The 18,962-nt window shown below is 40.6% G+C and overlaps 1 protein-coding gene across 2 annotated transcripts in view; it reads left to right on the forward strand.

Annotated features, from left to right (window-relative positions):
* Positions 1-18,962, forward strand: part of NOD1 (nucleotide binding oligomerization domain containing 1) — an 86,432-nt gene that overhangs the window by 35,043 nt on the left and 32,427 nt on the right. For both annotated transcript variants that reach the window (XM_089652066.1, XM_089652068.1), the window contains exons 2-5: positions 3,135-3,388; positions 5,516-5,690; positions 8,289-10,077; positions 17,183-17,266. In XM_089652066.1, the coding sequence (XP_089508192.1) occupies positions 3,212-3,388; positions 5,516-5,690; positions 8,289-10,077; positions 17,183-17,266 (2,225 nt within the window). In that variant the 5' untranslated portion in view covers positions 3,135-3,211. The remainder of the gene's footprint in view (positions 1-3,134; positions 3,389-5,515; positions 5,691-8,288; positions 10,078-17,182; positions 17,267-18,962) is intronic.

An 18,962-nucleotide genomic window follows, 5' to 3' on the forward strand; every position in this document is an offset into this window, starting at 1 on the left:
GGTCTGATGCAAAAAGGGAGTCTGATGTGGTTATTTCTTGGTGAATTATTCATTCATTTCAGTTTGAATCATTTGTTAATTTTTGTGGCCCGAGAAAATTTGTAAAATATATAGTGTGGCCCTCATACTGAAAAGATTGGAAAAACCTGGTCTGTTTATAGGGTAACATTTACTGCAGGTTATTATAATACACTTCAGACACAGTACACTGCAATAAGAATAGCCAATTGTAAGAGATGCAGTGCAACGTTTACATGTTTTCTGATCCTGTGCTCAAATAGTAAAGTAGTGGAAACAAATACATCGTTTTCTTACATCTAACTTGTATTTTCACCTTGTATTCTTTCTAAAGACATGTTTGTATTGGTCTAGGACAGGGATCTCCAAACTTTTGACACAAAGGGCCAGTTTACTGCCCTTCAAACTTTAGGGGGGGGGCAGATTGTGGCCACTGGGAGTAGAAAATGCCCTGGCATCAGTGGGAGTAAACAATACCCTAGGCTTGGTGGTCAATAGGAGGAACAGTGCCACATCATTTGTGTCAGTGGGATAATTAGTTCCCCATTTCTGGTATCAGTGGGAGGTACAGTGCCCCGTCGCAGGTGAAAGTGGGAGGAACAGTGCCCTGTCGCAGGTGTCAGTGGGAGGAACAGTGCCCTGTCGCAGGTGTCAGTGGGAGGAACAGTGCCCCGTCGCAGGTGTCAGTGGGAGGAACAGTGCCCTGTCGCAGGTGTCAGTGGGAGGAACAGTGCCCCGTCGCAGGTGTCAGTGGGAGGAACAGTGCCCCGTCGCAGGTGTCAGTGGGAGGAACAGTGCCCCGTCACTGGTGTTAGTGGGAGGAACAGTGCCCCGTCACTGGTGTTAGTGGGAGGAACAGTGCCCCGTCACTGGTGTTAGTGGGAGGAACAGTGTCCCATCACAGGGGTCAGTGGGAGGAACAGTGCCCCAATGTTGGTGTCAGTGGGAGGAATAGCGCCCAATCGTTGGTGTCAATGGAAGGAATAGTGCTTCATATCCTTGGAAGGAAAAGTGCCCCAAGAAGTGGATAAAAGCAAGCAAAGGGCCACATCCGGCACGCGGCACAAGCTAAGTACCAACTCTAGCTTGCAAGGAAAGCTTTTATGTCACACTGGAAAAATGCACAGGCATCATCTTTTCAGTTTTATGTCCAATTGGTATAAAATGCACTTCCTAAATATAAACAATCTGAGCATGTCTAGCTACATTTTTAACATCTATAATCCATGTCTAGAAATGTCCACAAATGGATATTGATTGATATGTTATGATCTAGAGGTTATGTGTACATTGCTTAAATTGAGCCCTCAATAGGATTGGAGAGGGGTAGAGGAAGAAGAAAATACTTAGAGGGCCATACAACTTTTTGTTTCTTTAAGTTTTTCTGCAAAACTGTCTTTACTGCCTTCGTTATGTTTTTGTTTTTTAAATGTAACTAAAGAAAGCCATAGATTATACAAATTTCTTTCCTTCCATGACAAGTGGAAGGTAAGAAAAGTGCTTGATTCCCACATCAACACAATCAGTGTTGATGGGTTAATCCCTCTTGCAGCTCTATTGTTTTCTGTGCGGGGAGCCTTCCCTGCCGATGGAACACAATGATTATGGCTATAGCCGTGGGCAGTAATCACATGCAAAAAAATCCGACAAACTGGTTGTACTGAAGTCTATCGATTGGATAGACTTCAGTACAACCAGCCTGCCCATACATGGATTGAATTTTGTTTGGTCCTTGCTGAACCAGCCAAGATTTGATCCATCTATGGCCATCTTAAAAAGCATAATGTGTTTTAAAGGACTGATTAGTGTTGGATAAACAGCCTTTGCAAGAAGTATAAATACATTTCCTTTCTGGCCACAATCCTGCAATTTCTCCTGCGTCTGCCATCACAATGCAGTGCATGACATAGGTAATCGCATTATTCTCTATGTCACATCAATGCAACATGGTGTGCTGTGCAATTTTTGAAAAAAAGTCATACAACATAGTGTGTTTTTGTCCCCATAGACCTCATTTGGAGTGCATGAAAAAAAGCATATATTTGCTTTTTTTGGCATGTTTTTGGCAGGGTTTTATGCTTAACAACCAGTCTCCTTAAAAAAAAAAAAGCATAAAAACGCACGTAAGACATGCTACAAAAATGCAAAAATGCACTGAAAAACGCTTGAATATTCAGCAGTACTAGTGTGAACCTAGGCTAAAGGAGTTCTATAATCAAGGCATACACTTTAATTTTGTAACATTACCATTGTAATAGCAAATAGTTATTTTGATAATTCAATATAAGCTTGCTTAAAAAATCTCCTTTCATGTGAGTTCTACCTGTCTGCTAGCCATCTATTTTCACAACTTCCAGGATTCCCTGCATGTTTTACAGATTTTACTCTAATGTTCACCTACATTTTCTAAGAACTACATATCCCATGGCACCTTGCTGCTGCAAGCAGTGATTCCTGTACTGACTCCACCTCCTCTAACTCCTCCTCTCAGCACCTCTGTACTTCAGAAGGCAGGCTCTGTGAAATGTGTGACACAGTAGTGCCTACTTACAGGGTATAATAATTATGTGTCACAGATATCAAGGACATAAATGTGTGAGATCTTCACAAAGTAAGTTTACAAACATAAAGATCCTTCAGATTAATAGGAGTAGGGTAGAAATAATTGAAATGTTGAAATTAATATATAATTTTAAAATTTGATAAGAGATAAGCTTTTAAAAAAATTGTAATAGAGCCTAGTTGTATAGTCTTGCATTGGTATAAATCAGAGCTTAGTTGTATAGTCTTGCATTGGTATAAATCAGAGCTTAGTTGTATAGTCTTGCATTGGTATAAATTGGTAATCAGTGAGCTATATGACCAGGAACTGTAGGCAATGTCCCTGATCTACCCTTCCTATTGCCTTGGCATGCACTTGTGGTATGGAGCACAGACATGTGTTCAGTGCGCTCTTCTGTCACTATCCATACATTTTGTTTTTGTTTAAAAATGGCATGAAAAATCAAGTTGTCTTTAAATATATATGTATACAGCTTTGGTGTGTTTTCTTTTTGTTCTCTAAATCTTGTGTTTTTGTTACATTGTTGCAACTTTCCCATTTTATTTCTTCACAGAGACTAAATTTTCTTAAGAGACCTTCAAATGACTGTCATCGAGTTTTGTCAGCATGCGTTTATTTTGATCACCAATTATGGAAACAAAGAAACACCAACCTAGGTCTTCTATTCAGTTACTTCTTAAAAGTCGGGAAACATTGGTTAAATCTATAAAAAACATCAACTGCTTGCTGGAAAATTTGAAAAACCATGGATACTTTTCAGAAGAAGATGCTGAATTTGTGCTGCTGTGTGGCACACAGGCAGATAAGGTAATTTGTAAAATGTGTTAGAGCTATTTTAAAGTCAAATTGAACCTTCAGTGTAAGTACTTATTCACATCAGTTCACATAAGCACCTTTAAAGTGGTTCTAAATGTAAAAGGTTTTATACCTTATTGGATTCTCTGCATTGAGGCTAAAATAAAGCCTTTTAATAGCAGTACACTCCAAAGCCCCCCTAAATACTCACTTGAGCCTGATCTCGGTTCAGCGATGTGCAGGTATGCAACAGCTCTTCTCCCCTCTCCCCGCTCTCACAAGCTTGGCTGAGAGCAGCCAGAGCCATTGGCTTCTGCTGCTGTCAGTTTAAAACCTGTGAGCAGAGAGTGGGGTGGCGGGGCTGAACCAGACTGTGTGTCTGAATCTAAGCAAACAGCCCAGCTCAGAATAGCGCACACAGGAGTGCCCCCATGGGAAGCAGTTTTCTATGGGGGCACTCAGCAGGGGGGAGGAGCTAGGAGCACAAGCGGGGGACCCCAGAAGAGGAGGATCAGGAAGCTCTGTGCAAAACCATTGTATTACATGTTTATTATTTTAATTAAAAAATGTAACGCTTTACAAATCATTTTAATCTGTAAACATCAATACTGGCTTAAAGCCAAGACACAGAAAACAATTGTTTTCTATGTGCTCTGTTCTTACACACTACCTTAAGGTAGGTTGCATAAATATGCACTGCTGCATTTTACACTGCAGGGGAACTGCATTGCATAGAAATTTATGAAATGTAATTTTGTAACATTTCAAAACAAAAAGTAAACCGTGCCTTGTGTTGTGCACCGCCCCACCCCCATGCACAATGGACACTTTTTTTTTCTTTTCAAGCCAGAGCTTGAATAGAGAAGCCTGTCCCCTGACAGCAGAGGTCCAACACTCACCCTACTGAGTCCGAGCCACAGCTCTCCAATCAGGAGCATGAGCTTCACTGATTGCAGAACTATAGATCTCACTCCAGAAAGAGAATGTAATTAGATCACTGCTTTCACACAGAAAGCAAGGGTCTGATTGTTTTTTCATTTTGCCTTTGATCTGTGTTTTTTAACACTATATATAAATGATGCTCCAGAAATTTGCACCCACCATTCCACTTTTTTTTACAATGATGTGGTATTAAGGTGGTTAAGGTTGCATTCATACCTGAGAATGCACCCTCACTCTGGTGCGAGAACACCAGAGGGGGTTCCAACGATTGGCTGCAGGAGGCAGCCTCATTGAAAGCAATGGGAGGCTGCCAGCTCCCATGGCCACACACATGTACTCCCTCATTCAGCGATCACATGCAGGTTATCAGCCCTGGACGCAGGCAGTTTGCATGAGCAAGTGGCAGCGATTGGCTGCAGGAGTTGGCAGCCTTCCATTGCTTTCAATGGAGCTGCCTCCCACAGCTAATAATTATTAGGGTATGGATGCTCCACTGGGGTTCTCACATCTAATCAGATTTCTGGTGCATTCATTCGCAGGTGTGAATGCACCCTAAGGAAATTTGAAGTTGGACATAGCAGGGGCTATATGGAAGGGGAGACTGATGGATAAAAGAAACTTTATCTGGTGGTGTAATACTATACTCTCCCTTCTTTCTTTTTCCTGGTAATCATATACAATTCAATATCTATGTAGATACCATTGGACATGTTTATCACCTGCTGTTCTTAAAATACTTTTATTCTTCAAGGTCTCAAAAAGCAGGACTTTTGGACTGTATTCTATGATGTCTAAGGGCTTTGCGGACACATAGTACAGGATATAAATGAATATCTTGCAGAGACAATTTATAATATCAGTAATAAAAAAATCTTTATTGTTACATGAAAGGAACAATCAATGAGAATGTACTTTACTTCTGTTTCTCACAATGTGTATATACTGAAATTGCAGCACGTGGTTGGATTTGCATCATATGTGCAACCAATAAACATGTTTACAAATGTGCTGTAATGTACCACAGATATGTCTACATTGTAAACACACAAAACTATCTAAAGAGAAAGGGTAACACAGCAACCTTACAGGCGGCTATGAGCAGTATCAAAGAAAATTAAGAGCCACATTTCTCTGGTTGGGGACTTTTAACATTTGGGAACATGTAAAGATACATACCATACCCTCTCATTGTTGCAGGTTCGTCAGATTCTTGATCTTGTGGAGAAAAAGGGGGAGGAAGCAGCCGAGTTTTTTATATACATCCTTCAGAAGGTCGCAGAGGCTTACTTTGATCTTATTCCTTGGCTAAAAGAAATTGATTTTCAAGCTTCAGAACAAGTCAAGTGTTTACATATTAAGAACAATGACCCTGGTATGAAAGTTTACTTTTTTTTGTGCAAGCAGAGCTACAGACTTCTACAAGAATCTTAGGATTAAATTATTGCAGTGAACAACTTGAAATATTATTATTATACAGGATTTATATAGCGCCAACAGTTTGCTCAGCGCTATATATTATATATATATATATATATATATATATATATATATATATATATATATGTATATGTATATGTATAATTAAAAATATTAAGTTCTAAAAACATAAACAAAATGGAGTATACAGCCATCTTATAACATTCTATGTGATTCAGTAAGGTATCATATTTATTCCTATGCAGAAGAAATGGCTCTATAATATTGGGCTTTTTTGCACTGTACACAAATGGTTTCAGTGTGCATTGGCCAGTTGGGGTGTACAGAAATAATCTGCATTGCTTTGCCCACTGCCCTAATATGAGAAATATTAACATTATGTTTGGGACATATGGTGTAATAAGAAAGATGAATACCTTCTGTTCCAAGAAGGCTCTACTGTGCTATGTACAGATTTGGTCAGAGAGCTTTTTGATTCCTTTAGTCCCTTCTCACTATGTCCTTAAACAATATACATGCAAAATTACATTATGAAATACAGGGTCCTTATATGGCTTATGAAATGTAATGATAAGATAGATCTTCCCCAGAATTTTCAGCCAAGTTGTTGCTGAGAGGGTTATCATGAGTGAAAACTCATGGCCATACTTGATTATAATGCGACAATCTCTGCAGAACCTGACATTTTTAGGAGTAGGCTAACTGTGTTCTCTGCAGTAAAATTATATTCCCTCCTCTCTGTCACTGCTGAGTCCTGGCTGTAGCCCTGGACTGGAGTGTGAGAACTTTTCTGCTACAGGAAACTTTCAGCTTGAGTTTTTGGTGACTATACCTTCCTGATTACATTTGTTAACTGTTTGTGCTCTTACATTTTAATATACATGTTTACTATAACAAAAAAATACCTGGTGATTCTCATAGAGCCTACACATGGTTGCCATCACAGTATCCCCTTTTAACAAAGTAAGCCACATGCTACTATACAGGGCTATCTTACTAGGTCATGTAATCTCTATTCTTCCAAATCAGTTCTTTCCAGGCTATTCAGAATGGTGTGCACTTTCAGTCAATTATGTGCTCCACCTCCTAGGCGGATCATATGCTTGACTGGAAATGGAGTCTGCTTTGAATGATATGGAAGGGGAGGGCTAAAGGCTAGCTAATGGCTAAAGGATTGTGTATCCTATGAGTACTCTTAGACCTTTTATATATGTCCTGTCCAACTGCTATTTTTATCCTACTACGATCCGAGCTATTATACTCCCTTCCATACTATGCGGAGTCTGCTGTTAGTCAACCTTCTGATCCACCTAGGGCAAGGCTTAAAATTCAAGTCCTGAGCTACTAGCAGGCCTTAACAGTTACCCGCTACCAGTTTCCCCACCCAACCGCTACCCTGCCACGCCCCTAATCCCTTCCCTAAACACGCCCTCATTAAATTCTCATTAAATGACACTGTTAAATGTTTTATGCAGAATACAGTTACAGAAATATATACCCTCCTTCACCCCCCCCCCCCCCCATAGCCATGTCCTCTACCCCCTTTTAAAAAAAGAAAGGGGGGTGAGAGAGAGAGAAGGGGGTGAGAGAAAAAGAGGGGGGAAGGGGGGCAAAAAGGGGGGGGGTGATTGGTATTTCTGATACTCACAATTATGGCACCGTCCCCCCATAATTTGAGGTTATGAGCACACAACCCCCTCTTAGAACACATGGTCTCCATTATAGTACAATGCGCCCCCCCAGAACACACACAGGGCCCCCTACTACATAAAGTGAATACAGAGCCCCCACCACCACACACACACACACATACACACACACACACACACACACACACCTGCCCTCTGGCTCTCTCAGCTTGTCACACTCCGTTTCTAAGCACTCCTATTACAGACATTTCACCCCCTTCCTCCCGCTGTTACATGCTGAGTTCTCACCAGTCTGTGGATTTTCCTGCTTGGGCTCTGTCAGTCACTCTCTCCTCTCACCGGACCGGACTCGGAGCCTGTCATAGGACCTCCTAAGGACTCTGGGCCCTTGGGTAGTGTGTGAGTGCGTAATGCCTGAAAGCTTATTCCGCCTCTGGTGCCGGCACCCCGCTCTATATCCATCGGCTGTTTGATCGATCTGGCCCTCACCCCCATGTTATTTCCACTAGCAAAATGCGAGCAGGCGAGTGGAAATTTCAAGGCCTGACCTAGGGGGTGGGGAGCATGCCTGACTTGACAGTTCACTCCATTCTGAATGGACTGGAAGGGAGGGCATGGATTAGCTATTGTGATGTCACTGTATATGTGACTTGCTTTTTTATAGCTCTGCCCCATCTCAGGACATGCTTAAATGAAAATAGGGATGGAGATCACATGACCGAGGGTAAAAAGAACAGTATTTTTAAAGATCTGTGTTTATACATGTGGCTGTTTGTGTGCCCTAACTTTCTATAGGGTCACAGATAGCAGGGTTTATTATATATCAGATGTATGAACTATAACAAAGTACTTGCTTTAATCAGCACTTTTGGTTGTTTTTTCAGTATCACTGTACAGCAGAAAGCTCAAACAGGAATTGTGCTGTGATTCAAAGTTCATAAAGTCTTACACTCAGAAAGAGGAGATGATGCTTCAGGAAACATATGTTGATGGAGTCATGGAACTAATAAATGACAAGGATGAAACTATGGGTCGTGTGGGAGGCTTAACTTCATTGTTTGATGACACTGGGATGATTAATGAGCTCGGTGAAACAATTTTCATCTTTGGTGATGCTGGTATGGGGAAGACTCTTTTGATCCAGAAAATGCAAAACATGTGGGCCAAAGGACAGTCCTATAGCGATATAAAATTCTTTTTTAGGTTTCGATGCCGGACATTTTACTTTTTTACATCCAGCACTGAGCTGTGTTTGAGTGACTTGATCTTTAGATATTGTTGTAGGCCAGACTATGATTCAGAAGAAGTGTTTAGATATATTTGTAGGTTTCCAGAGAGTGTATTGTTCACATTTGATGGCTTCGATGAGATTCATTCAAGTTTTGATATAAACAGTGTCCCTGAAGTTTCATCACCCATTGATGCTACCCACCCTGTTGCATTACTCGTGCACTTACTAAGTGGCAAGTTGTTAAAAGGATCAAAGAAAGTCCTGACAGCAAGGACAGGCTGTCAGATATCTGCAAATTTTGTCCGTAAGAAAATCATGCTGCGGGGCTTTTCTGCCAATAACCTAGTTGAGTACACTGGCTTGTTTTTCAAAGATGTCAGTGTTCGGCAGTGTGTGTTAAACCATTTACAGGCCAACCACAATTTCAGCAGCTTATGTTCAATCCCTTTATTTTGCTGGATAATATTTAAGTCTTATCAACACTTTCATTCCATGAATGAGGATCATGAGTTTTCGGGCAATTCAGTAACGCTTACGGACATCTTTTTACGCATAATTGCAGTTTATTTGAATGCCTCAACTAAAGGAAAAACAGCAAGCCAACCTGAAGCTTTTACAGTTGGTAAGGACACTTTGTTGTCTATTGGACGGCTTGCCTACAATGGAATGGAAAATTCAGTCTTTGTTTTTGACCAAGATTATATTACTTTTCATCGCATTATTGAGAATGATCTTCAGCTGGGCTTCCTTAGACCTGTGGAACAGTATAGTGGATGTGGTGACAATACTTCATTTGAATTTTTTCATATGACACTGCAGTCCTTTTTTACTGCCTTATTTCTTGTCATTGATGATCAAAGTAGTACTCCAGATCTTCTAAAATATTTCCATCATTGTAAACACCAAGAAATTGAAGAAGACAGTCCTTCCCTGCTTTCCTGTGTTTGTGCAAGTAAAAAAAATCGGACTGATCCATTTACAAATAAGGACCACTTCCAGTTTGTTAATCTTTTTCTCTGTGGACTGCTTTCAAAACCAAAAGAAAACCTTCTAAAGTGCTTAGTGCCAGCATCTGCCTTAAAAGTGAAGAGAAAAGCTCTAAAACAACACCTTTTCAAAAGTGTCAAATCTCACCTGAAAAGCCTGCCCAGAGCATCTATTATGGGGTACAATCGGGTTCACGCACTGCCTCACTTCATCTGGATGGTGAGATGCATAAGTGAGACACAGAATGAGAAGGTGGGGAAGCTGGCTGCCAAAGGAATATGTGCAGATTACATTAAACTCAGTTTTTGTGATGCATCTTCATCGGATTGTGGAGCAGTCTGCTTTGTGTTGAACCACTACAAGAAACAGATTGCTTTGGAGCTGGATAATAACAATATAAATGACTATGGAGTCAAAGAGCTTATACCCTGCTTCAATAAACTTCTTGTTGTTAGGTAAGACGTTTTCTCTAATTGAAAAAAAAATATGGCAATGGCTTCTGAGAAACTATATACCAACTTTGATGGTTGGTAAGTTTTTCTTTTTTCTTCTATATGATACTTTCATATATGATTTTTTCAAACTCCAGATCATTCTAGAAGCCGAAAAGGAAAACCAACAGCAAGTATTTCTTCTTATTCTGCTTCTAGCCATAAATGTGAACCTGTTTATGTAAATTGTAGTGTTTGCAGGAAGAAGAAAGGGCAGAGCCACTCCTGTCCACGCTATTGATAACACCTAAGTAAGTGCCTCTGTAGGGGAATGAAGTACATATAAAGTAAAAAGCATACTTCACTTTGAACTTTACCATTTCACAAAAAAATTACATAAAAGTTGCATTAGTGTAATAAAGTTTTTTTTCCGTAATAATCTTTAAATTTAACAATATAAAAGGCATGAAAAGAAAATTTAGTAGAAAATAGAGCATCAATGACATTCATATAACCACCTCAGTACTGGACACTTTTCCCCCCTCATTTTGTATGACAATTACTCAATCATGCAACACTGTGCCCAAATGAAATTTTTATCATATTGTGAGAACTTTTTTGGTGGCATTTAATCACCACTGATTTTTGTTATTTTTTTATATAAAAGGAAAATTTTGCAAATAATTCTTTATACATTTGGGCCATAATTTATTCTGCGGCATTTCTTTGGTAAAAAATAACCCAAATCAGTGTATAATATTTAGTCTGTGTGAAAGTTATGCTGCTTACAAACTGTGGTACATATATTTGAAAATTGATCAGTCCTTGCCCTAAAATGCCAGTACGGTACAAATACCCCCCAGATGACCACTTTTTGTTTTTTGGTTTTTTTTGTCACAATTTTTTGGCACAATTTTTTGGAAGAAATTAAGGAAATTGCATATAGTTTTTTTTCTCACAAAGTTGCCATTTTTTAAAAGTTATTTCTCACACACAGCATAGGGATAGTTATCAAGTACACCCCAGATACATTCTGCAATGCCTCCTGGGTATGGGGATACTGCATGTGTGAGACTTTTATATGCACAGAGGGGCCCATAATCCAAGGACCACTTTTTGGGTTTTCAAGGAACATAAAGTACACATCCAAATTCCTGACTACCTAAAACATCCTTGGAGGCCCTGGAGCACCAGGGCAGTGGATACCCATAGAATGACCCCATTTTGGAAAGCAAACACTCCAAGGTATTTTCTGAAAGGCATAATGAGTCATTTGAAAATGTCATTAATGATTAGGTGATTAGAAACAATATGACTTGTGTGGTTGTGATTAGGAACAATATGACTGGTGTTACGATGATGATGGCCACCGTAACTGGTGTGACAGTAATCAGGGACACAATAACTGGTGTGGCGAGGATCAGGGACACTGTAACTGACGTGGCTGTGATTAGAGACAATATGACTGGTGTAGCAGTGATCAGGGACACTGTAACTGGTGTGGCGGTGATCAGAGACAGAGTAACTGGAGTGGCTGTGATTAGAGATAATATGACTGGTGTCGCCATGATCAGAGACACTGTAACTGATGTGGCTGGGATTAGAGATAATATGACTAGTGTGGTAGTGATCAGGGACACTGTAACTGGTGTAGCTATGATTAGAGAAAATAAGACTGGTGTGGTGGTGATCAGAGGCACTATAACTGGTGTGGTGGTGATTAGGGACACTGTGAGTGGGTGGCGGTGAATAGAGATACTGACTGACAGCACTCGTCTGGTGACATTGTTCTGCTGTGGTGATCAAAGATAATGGCTGGCGACACTCAAATACAGTGATATCAGGACAGCCAGCCAGTGTAGATGCATTTAGGCAATTACACGTGGTGAAGACAACTTTCTGAAGTTCAAACTGAGTATCAGAATGGGGAAGGATTTAAGTGACTTTGAACGTGGCATGGTTGTTGGTGCCAGACGGGGCTTGTCTGAGTATTTCAAAAACTGCTGATCTACTGGGATTTTCATGTACAACCATCTCTAGGGTTTACAGAGAATGGTTCGAAAAAGAGAATATATTCAGTGAGTGGTAGTTGTGTGGACAAAAATGCCTTGTTGATGTTAGAGGAGAATGGTCAGATTGGTTTGAGATGATAGACAACAGTAACTCAAATAGCCACTCGTTGCTACCAAGGTATGCAGAAAACCACCTCTGAATGCACAGCACGTCAATCCTTGAAGCAGATGTGCTACAGTAGCAGAAGACCACACCAGCTGCTACCCCTGTCAGCTAAGACCAGGAAATGGAGGCTACAGCTTGTACAGGATCACCAAAATTGGACAATAGATGATTGGAAAAACATTACCTGGTCTGATGATGATTCTCTATTTCAGCTACAACATTTAGATGATAGGGTAAGAATTTTGCTTAAACAACATGAAAGCAGGGATCCATCCTGCCTTGTATCAATGATTTAGGCTGGTGGTGGTGGTGTAATAGTGTGGGGTATACTTTCTTGGCACACTTTGGACCCTTTATTACCAACTGAGCATCGTTTAACCACTTCCAGACCGGACACTTTTACCCCCTTCCTGACCAGGGCAATTTTCAGCTTTTAGCGCTATCACACTTTGAATGACAATTGCGAGGTCATGCAACACTGTACCCAAATGAATTTTTTACCATTTTTTTGAGATAGATAAAGCTTTATTTTGGTGGTACTTATTCACCACTGGGATTTGTATTTTTTTTGCTATGTAAATGAAATGTCCAAAAAATTTGAAAAAAAGTGGTTTTTTTATAAAATTTTGCAAATAAATAATATTTCATCATAAATCTTAGCCAAAATTTATTCCGTTATCTTTTTAGTAAAAAAAAAAAAATCCAAATTAGTTTATAAGCAAAAATTATAACTTTTAAACATTTTTTTTACATTTTTATTTTATTTTTTATATTATTATTTTTTATTTAATTTTTTTTTTTACATACTGTCACCCTAGCAGTACAGTGTCACCATGATGACACTGTACTACTTGTGAGGGGTGATGAAGAATTTTTTTTTTTTTTTTTACACTGATTGCTTTTACACCCATATAGGATGTAAAAGCAATCATTTCTCTTTCTCTCTGTGTGCATTCTTGCACTCATTGAGAAGAACTGAGTGAGCTGTGATTGGTCACAGCTTGTCACATGGTACAAGGCTTTTTGTGAATAGCCTTGTACCATGTGACCTCTGTGATCATTCACAGATTTCACACATAGTAAGCAATGATGTCAGAAGTGACATCTTGCTTACTACTTTGCATGTGATCACTGATTGGCCAATCAGTGATCACATGATCGGGACCTCGTACAGAGGTCCCGTCCGACGATCGGTGTTTCACTGTGTCCGGAGGACACAGCGGGCACCGGAGCGCGGTGCTGCGCGCTCCCAGGGAGCGCGCACAAGCAGGGTGCAGGGAGGCCGTTTATAGACGGCCACCTGACCCTGCAGTGCCACCGTCCGGCCGTTTATATACAACGGCCGGTCGGGAAGTGGTTAAACTCCACAGCCTACCTGAGTATTGTTGCTGCCCATGGTTATCCCTTTATGACTACAGTGTACCCATCTTCTAATGACTACTTCCAGCAGGAAAATGCACCATGTCACAAAGCTCAAATCATCTCAAACTGTTTTTTTTAACATGACAATGAGTTCACTGTACTCCAATGACCTCCACAGTCACCAGGTCTCAATCCAATAGAGCACCCTTGGGATGTGGTGGAACGGGATATTCGCATCATGGATGTGCAGTTGACAAATCTGCAGCAACTGCGTGATGCTATTATGTCAATATGAACCGAAATCTCTGGGGAATGTTTACCTTGTTGAATCTATGCCACGAAGAATTATGGCAGTTCTGAAGGCAAAAGGGGGTCCAACCCGGTACTAGCAGGGTGTACCTAATAAAGTGACTGGTGGGTGTGTGTGTGTGTTTGTATGGTTTAATACCATTTTAATTTTGTAATGTCTATAGCTTGCCAAAGGCACAATCATTAAGTCTTTAAGTATTAAGTATGTCTTTCGCTGGCTAACATCTTGCAGAAAGCTTATATTTGGGGAAAGGTTTGTATTTGGAGAAGGCTTTCAAATCTGTTCAATTGATCCTTCCTCCAAAACTAGTCATTTTACAATCACATGTAAAATAACACACCATAAGTAGGCAGATTTCACATAGTTTGCAACAGACAATTTTTTGATGGATTATTGTGGGTGACTGTGGCTTCACGTGGCTGATCTCTCAGTCTTACTTAACCTCCCTGGTGGCATTCCCGAGCGTAGCCCGGGGTTAACTTTCAGTACCAAAAGCTGTAACCTCGAGCTACACTCGGGATTACCCTGCAGCATTGCTCTGGGATCCCACTTGTCCTTCGCTCCCACGATGTCCCCCCTGCAGTGTCCCCGGGCCATCTCCTCTGGCCGATGCCGGCATCCGTTTTCCGGGTTCCTGTCCCTGCGAACGTCGGGACGTACTGGGTACGAAACGTGCGGGAAGTTTAAAAATGTTAAAAAATTACATTCACTAAATACACTAAAATCACATAGTATAACATTACTGTATCAAACCATTTCACATACATTTTGTCCTGAGTGCTTTGTCCTGTGCCCTGCCTGCATTTTTACTGTTCTTTCTGTCTTGAAACTGAGAAGCCTTCATGGCATCCATTCGTCATCAGACACTGAAAACGATTTTGCAACTAAGCTCAGTGATATGCGAACTTGGCGCTCTATTTCAAATTTCAGTGTTTTTGGTTTGATTATATTATTGAATTAAATGTATTATTATTGAATTAAATGTATTATTATTGTATTAATATTTTTATGATTATAATTTATGATTTCGTGTTTCAAATTTTATCATAGCCGGGATGTTTACTAGACTCTTGTTCGGACAGATTTCAGTGAGTTATTCCTAAAAATTACAGGCCTACAATAAGAAAATGACAGATTTCCATGCAAAAATATGTACTGCTTTGAGCACAGAAATATTGACATAATCAGACCGCTAGGGAGTTTAAGGTATAGTTTATCAAAAGCCAAAACTTTTTTCATTTTGGCTAGTTTAGCATGTGATCCAAAATAAAAAGTGCCTTACCACCACGCTTTCCTAGTAAGAGGGTTGCTAATAACTTGTTTGGATTGGTAGAGTGGTAAAACCCCGTCGTTTTTTTTCCATCTGTGTCCCTACTTGAGTTCACTTACTCAGTACGTATTGCAAGCCAGGAAAAAAGACAGCAGAATGGCATACACAAAACAGTCCAGTGCCTTACAAATAACAGATATACACTGCTCAAAGAATTTAAAGGAACACTTTGAAAACACGTCAGATCTCAATGGGGAAAAATATCATGCTGGATATCTATACTGATATGGACTGGGTAATGTGTTAGGAACGTAAGGATGCCCCATCGTTTGATGGAAATTAAAATCATCAACCTAAAGAGCACTGAATTCAAAGACATCCTGAAAATCAAAGTGAAAAAATGATGCAGCAGGCTAGTCCATTTTGCTGAAATTTTATTGCAGCAACTCAAATTGGTCCTCAGTAGTTTGTATGGCCCCCCACGTGCTTGTATGCATGCCTGACAACGTCGGGGCATGCTCCTAATGAGATGTCGGATGGTGTCCTGGGGTATTTCCTCCCAGATCTGGACCAGGGCATGACTGAGCTCCTGGACAGTCTGAGGTGCAACCTGGCGGTGTCAGATGGACCAAAATATGATATCCCGGAGGCGTTCTATTGGAGTTAGGTAATGCGAGCGTGGGGGCCATTCAATAATATCAATTCCTTCATCCTCCAGGAACTGCCTGCATACTCTTGCCACATGAGGCCTGGCATTGTCGTGCACCAGGAGAAACCCAGGATCCACTGCACCAGCGTAGGGTGTGACAGTGGGTCCAAGGATTTCATCTTGATACCGAATAACAGTCAGGGTGCCATTGTCTAGCCTGTAGCAGTCTGTATGTCCATTGATATGCCTCCCCAGACCATCACTGTCCCACCACCAAAACGGTCATGCTGATCGATGTTACATGCAGCATAATGTTCTCCACAAATTCTCCAGACCCTTTCATGCCTGTCACATGTGCTCAGGGCGAACCTGCTCTCATGAGAAAAGCACAGGGCACCAGTGGTGGACCTTCAATGGCAAATGCCAATTGTTCAATGGCAAATGCCAATTGAGCGCTATGGCAGTGAGCACAGGGCCCACTAGAGCACATCGGGCCCTCAGGCCACTCTCATGAAGTCTGTTTCTGATTGCTTGGTCAGAGACATTCACACCAGTGGCCTGCTGGAGATTTTGTAATGCTCTGGCAATGCTCATCCTGTTGCTCCTTGCACAAAGGAGAAGATACCGGTCCTGCTGATGGGTTAAGGACCTTCTATGGCCCTGTCCAGCTCTCCTAGAGTAACTGCCTGTCTCCTAAAATCTCCTCCATGCTTTTGAGACTGTGCTGGGAGACACAGCAAACCTTCTGGCAATGGCTTGTATTGATGTGCCATCCTGGAGGTGTTGGACTGTCTGTGCAACCTCTGTAGGGTCCAGGTATCGCCTCATGCTGCCAGTAGTGACACTGACATTAGCCAAATTCAAAACTAGTGAAAAACAGTCAGAAAAGTCAGGGGGTCATCTCATTGTTGCCCATCTAGTACACCTGTTGTTAATTTCATTAACACCAAAGCAACTGAAACTGATTAACAACCCCCTCTGCTACTTAACTGACCAGATCAATATCCCATGAGTCTAATATAATATGCTATACTTTGATTAAAAAGTGTTCCTTTAATTTTTTTGAGCAGTGTGTGTATAAAGGGATAATATAATCTGCAGTATCGAGTACGAATGATCTTGCAGGAGAAGCAAAGTTATGTCATACCATTATTTATAAGTAAATTCTGGGCCTTGTCTGTATCTAGTGCTACAGTATATGTGATGTGAATGAGGGAAAACTGTGTCTTCTTTAAAACTGTAATTGTTTTATACTGTATATATTTCTGTATACTGTACTTTTAATTATACTGTTTTGAAAAATATGATATGGTTTGAAGTACATGAACCTTTAATTAGTTCTCTGTTGTTTCTGCCACAGGCTCAGTGTCAATCAGATTGGAGATGAGGGTGTAAAAGTATTAGCTGAAGAATTAACTAAGTATAAGATCATTAGATATCTTGGGTAAGTGGGATCATGTTTTTATTCCTAATTTATAACACCAAGATATTATGCAGTTATTTAGAATTTGGGAAAACTGCAAAGGAACATTTAAAAGTAAAGATATAGCTCAGGATTTACTCATACTTACGAAACCCTAAGTCTTTAGTTATTGAGAAACACATTGAGAAATACATGTATAATTTTTCCATTGTCTACATTTATTCTTCTTATTTAGCACATTTTGCAGTGTGGTGTTAAATTTTGCACTACACTGCCAAAACATGGCATGTGCACCTATGGCACTAGTTCTCAACCAGGTTCCCTTGTGTATTTTTAAATCCAAAAAGGAGTCCTTAAGTTTCCGGTTTCCTTTTTTTTTTTGCACTTGATGTCGTAGAGGAAGGAGAGGGTTCAGAGGTTTCCATTTCCATATCTGAAAAGTAGTGTTTTTGGTTTAGACGATGTCAAAAGTATAAAGTATTTTGATTTACCACATTCACCAATCCTATTGCAAAGGTTGGGACTTCAGCTATACATCACGCACCTCCTTCTACTCAGATTTGTCTCTTTAAAAATTTGATCTCTTAACTTTAGGGATTTCATCCACAAGGGCATCCAAGGTTTTGATCAATTTTCTCTTAGCTGAAAATTGGGCAAATGGCGAAACATATCTAGTAGTATGAATCTATTATCCTTATTCAAGGATTCTAACCTTTCCTTTTTATGACTGATGATCAAACCATTGGATGCCTCATCTAATATACTTGTCCATTGTGCTTTGAAATCTTCCTCCTCTTCTTCAAAAGAAGCAGAGAAAAGAATTCTCTTCTCTATTAAATATATTTCCAAAGATGCCACAGCCCACCACAAGCAGGTCATAGTAGATGTTACATGTGCTCTGTTTTGAATCAGTGTTGGTTAAACAGACGCTGTTGTGTTCCTTGGTTCATCTACTGTTTATTTTTTGATTAATATGATTGTCTTCTGTTCGTTCATAGAGGCTCATGATACATAAAACCCAGTGCCTGCTTCACACTCCCACCCCTGTAGGCATGGCAAATCACATCAGCAAGCATGACCTGGGAGTAGAAAGGCTAAAACTGCTTTTCATTAATTTATAGTTCCAGCTGTTTAGGTGTGCGGTGTCCAGGGCCGGCGCTAACACTAGGCAAACTAGGCAGCCACCTAGGGCACACTGCCGTCTAGGGGCACAGCCACGGCCACTGGTTTCCCTACTTTACGCCATGGCCGGAACTAGGGGGGTGCTGGGTTGAACTTTGGGGGGATTTGGGTAAGGTAGGAGGATCTTATGCTGGGAAGGATAATTTGGAGGGGGTTTAACTAGAGGAGGAATTTGGGAGAATTTGTCCTGAGTGGGTGGATTAAAGGAAGAGTGATGCTGGGAGGAGGGATTTGGGGGGGGGGGGTTATTCTAGGAAGGGTGAAGTAGAGCTGTAGGTGAAGTTTATGGGTTTTTTTTTTCTGGGTGGGTGGGGCAAGTAGCTGGTCTTGCCTAGGGCACAAAATAGTCTAGCACTGGCCCTGGTGGTGTCCTCTTTACATTCACTCCAGTCACTCACAAATCGATAATGTTTTTATCCACTGTCATTTTTTTCCACAAATAACATTAGCCTCTATTCTCATGGACAGATCATGACCCCATTCTGCTGTCTTGCAAATCTATATAGTATACACTCCCCAAACTTACTCTTGCAGT

This window comes from Staurois parvus, unplaced genomic scaffold, assembly GCF_062004578.1.
Source record: "Staurois parvus isolate SC_StPar_1 unplaced genomic scaffold, SC_StPar_1.0 ptg000670l, whole genome shotgun sequence".
Classification (NCBI taxonomy): Eukaryota; Metazoa; Chordata; class Amphibia; order Anura; family Ranidae; genus Staurois; species Staurois parvus.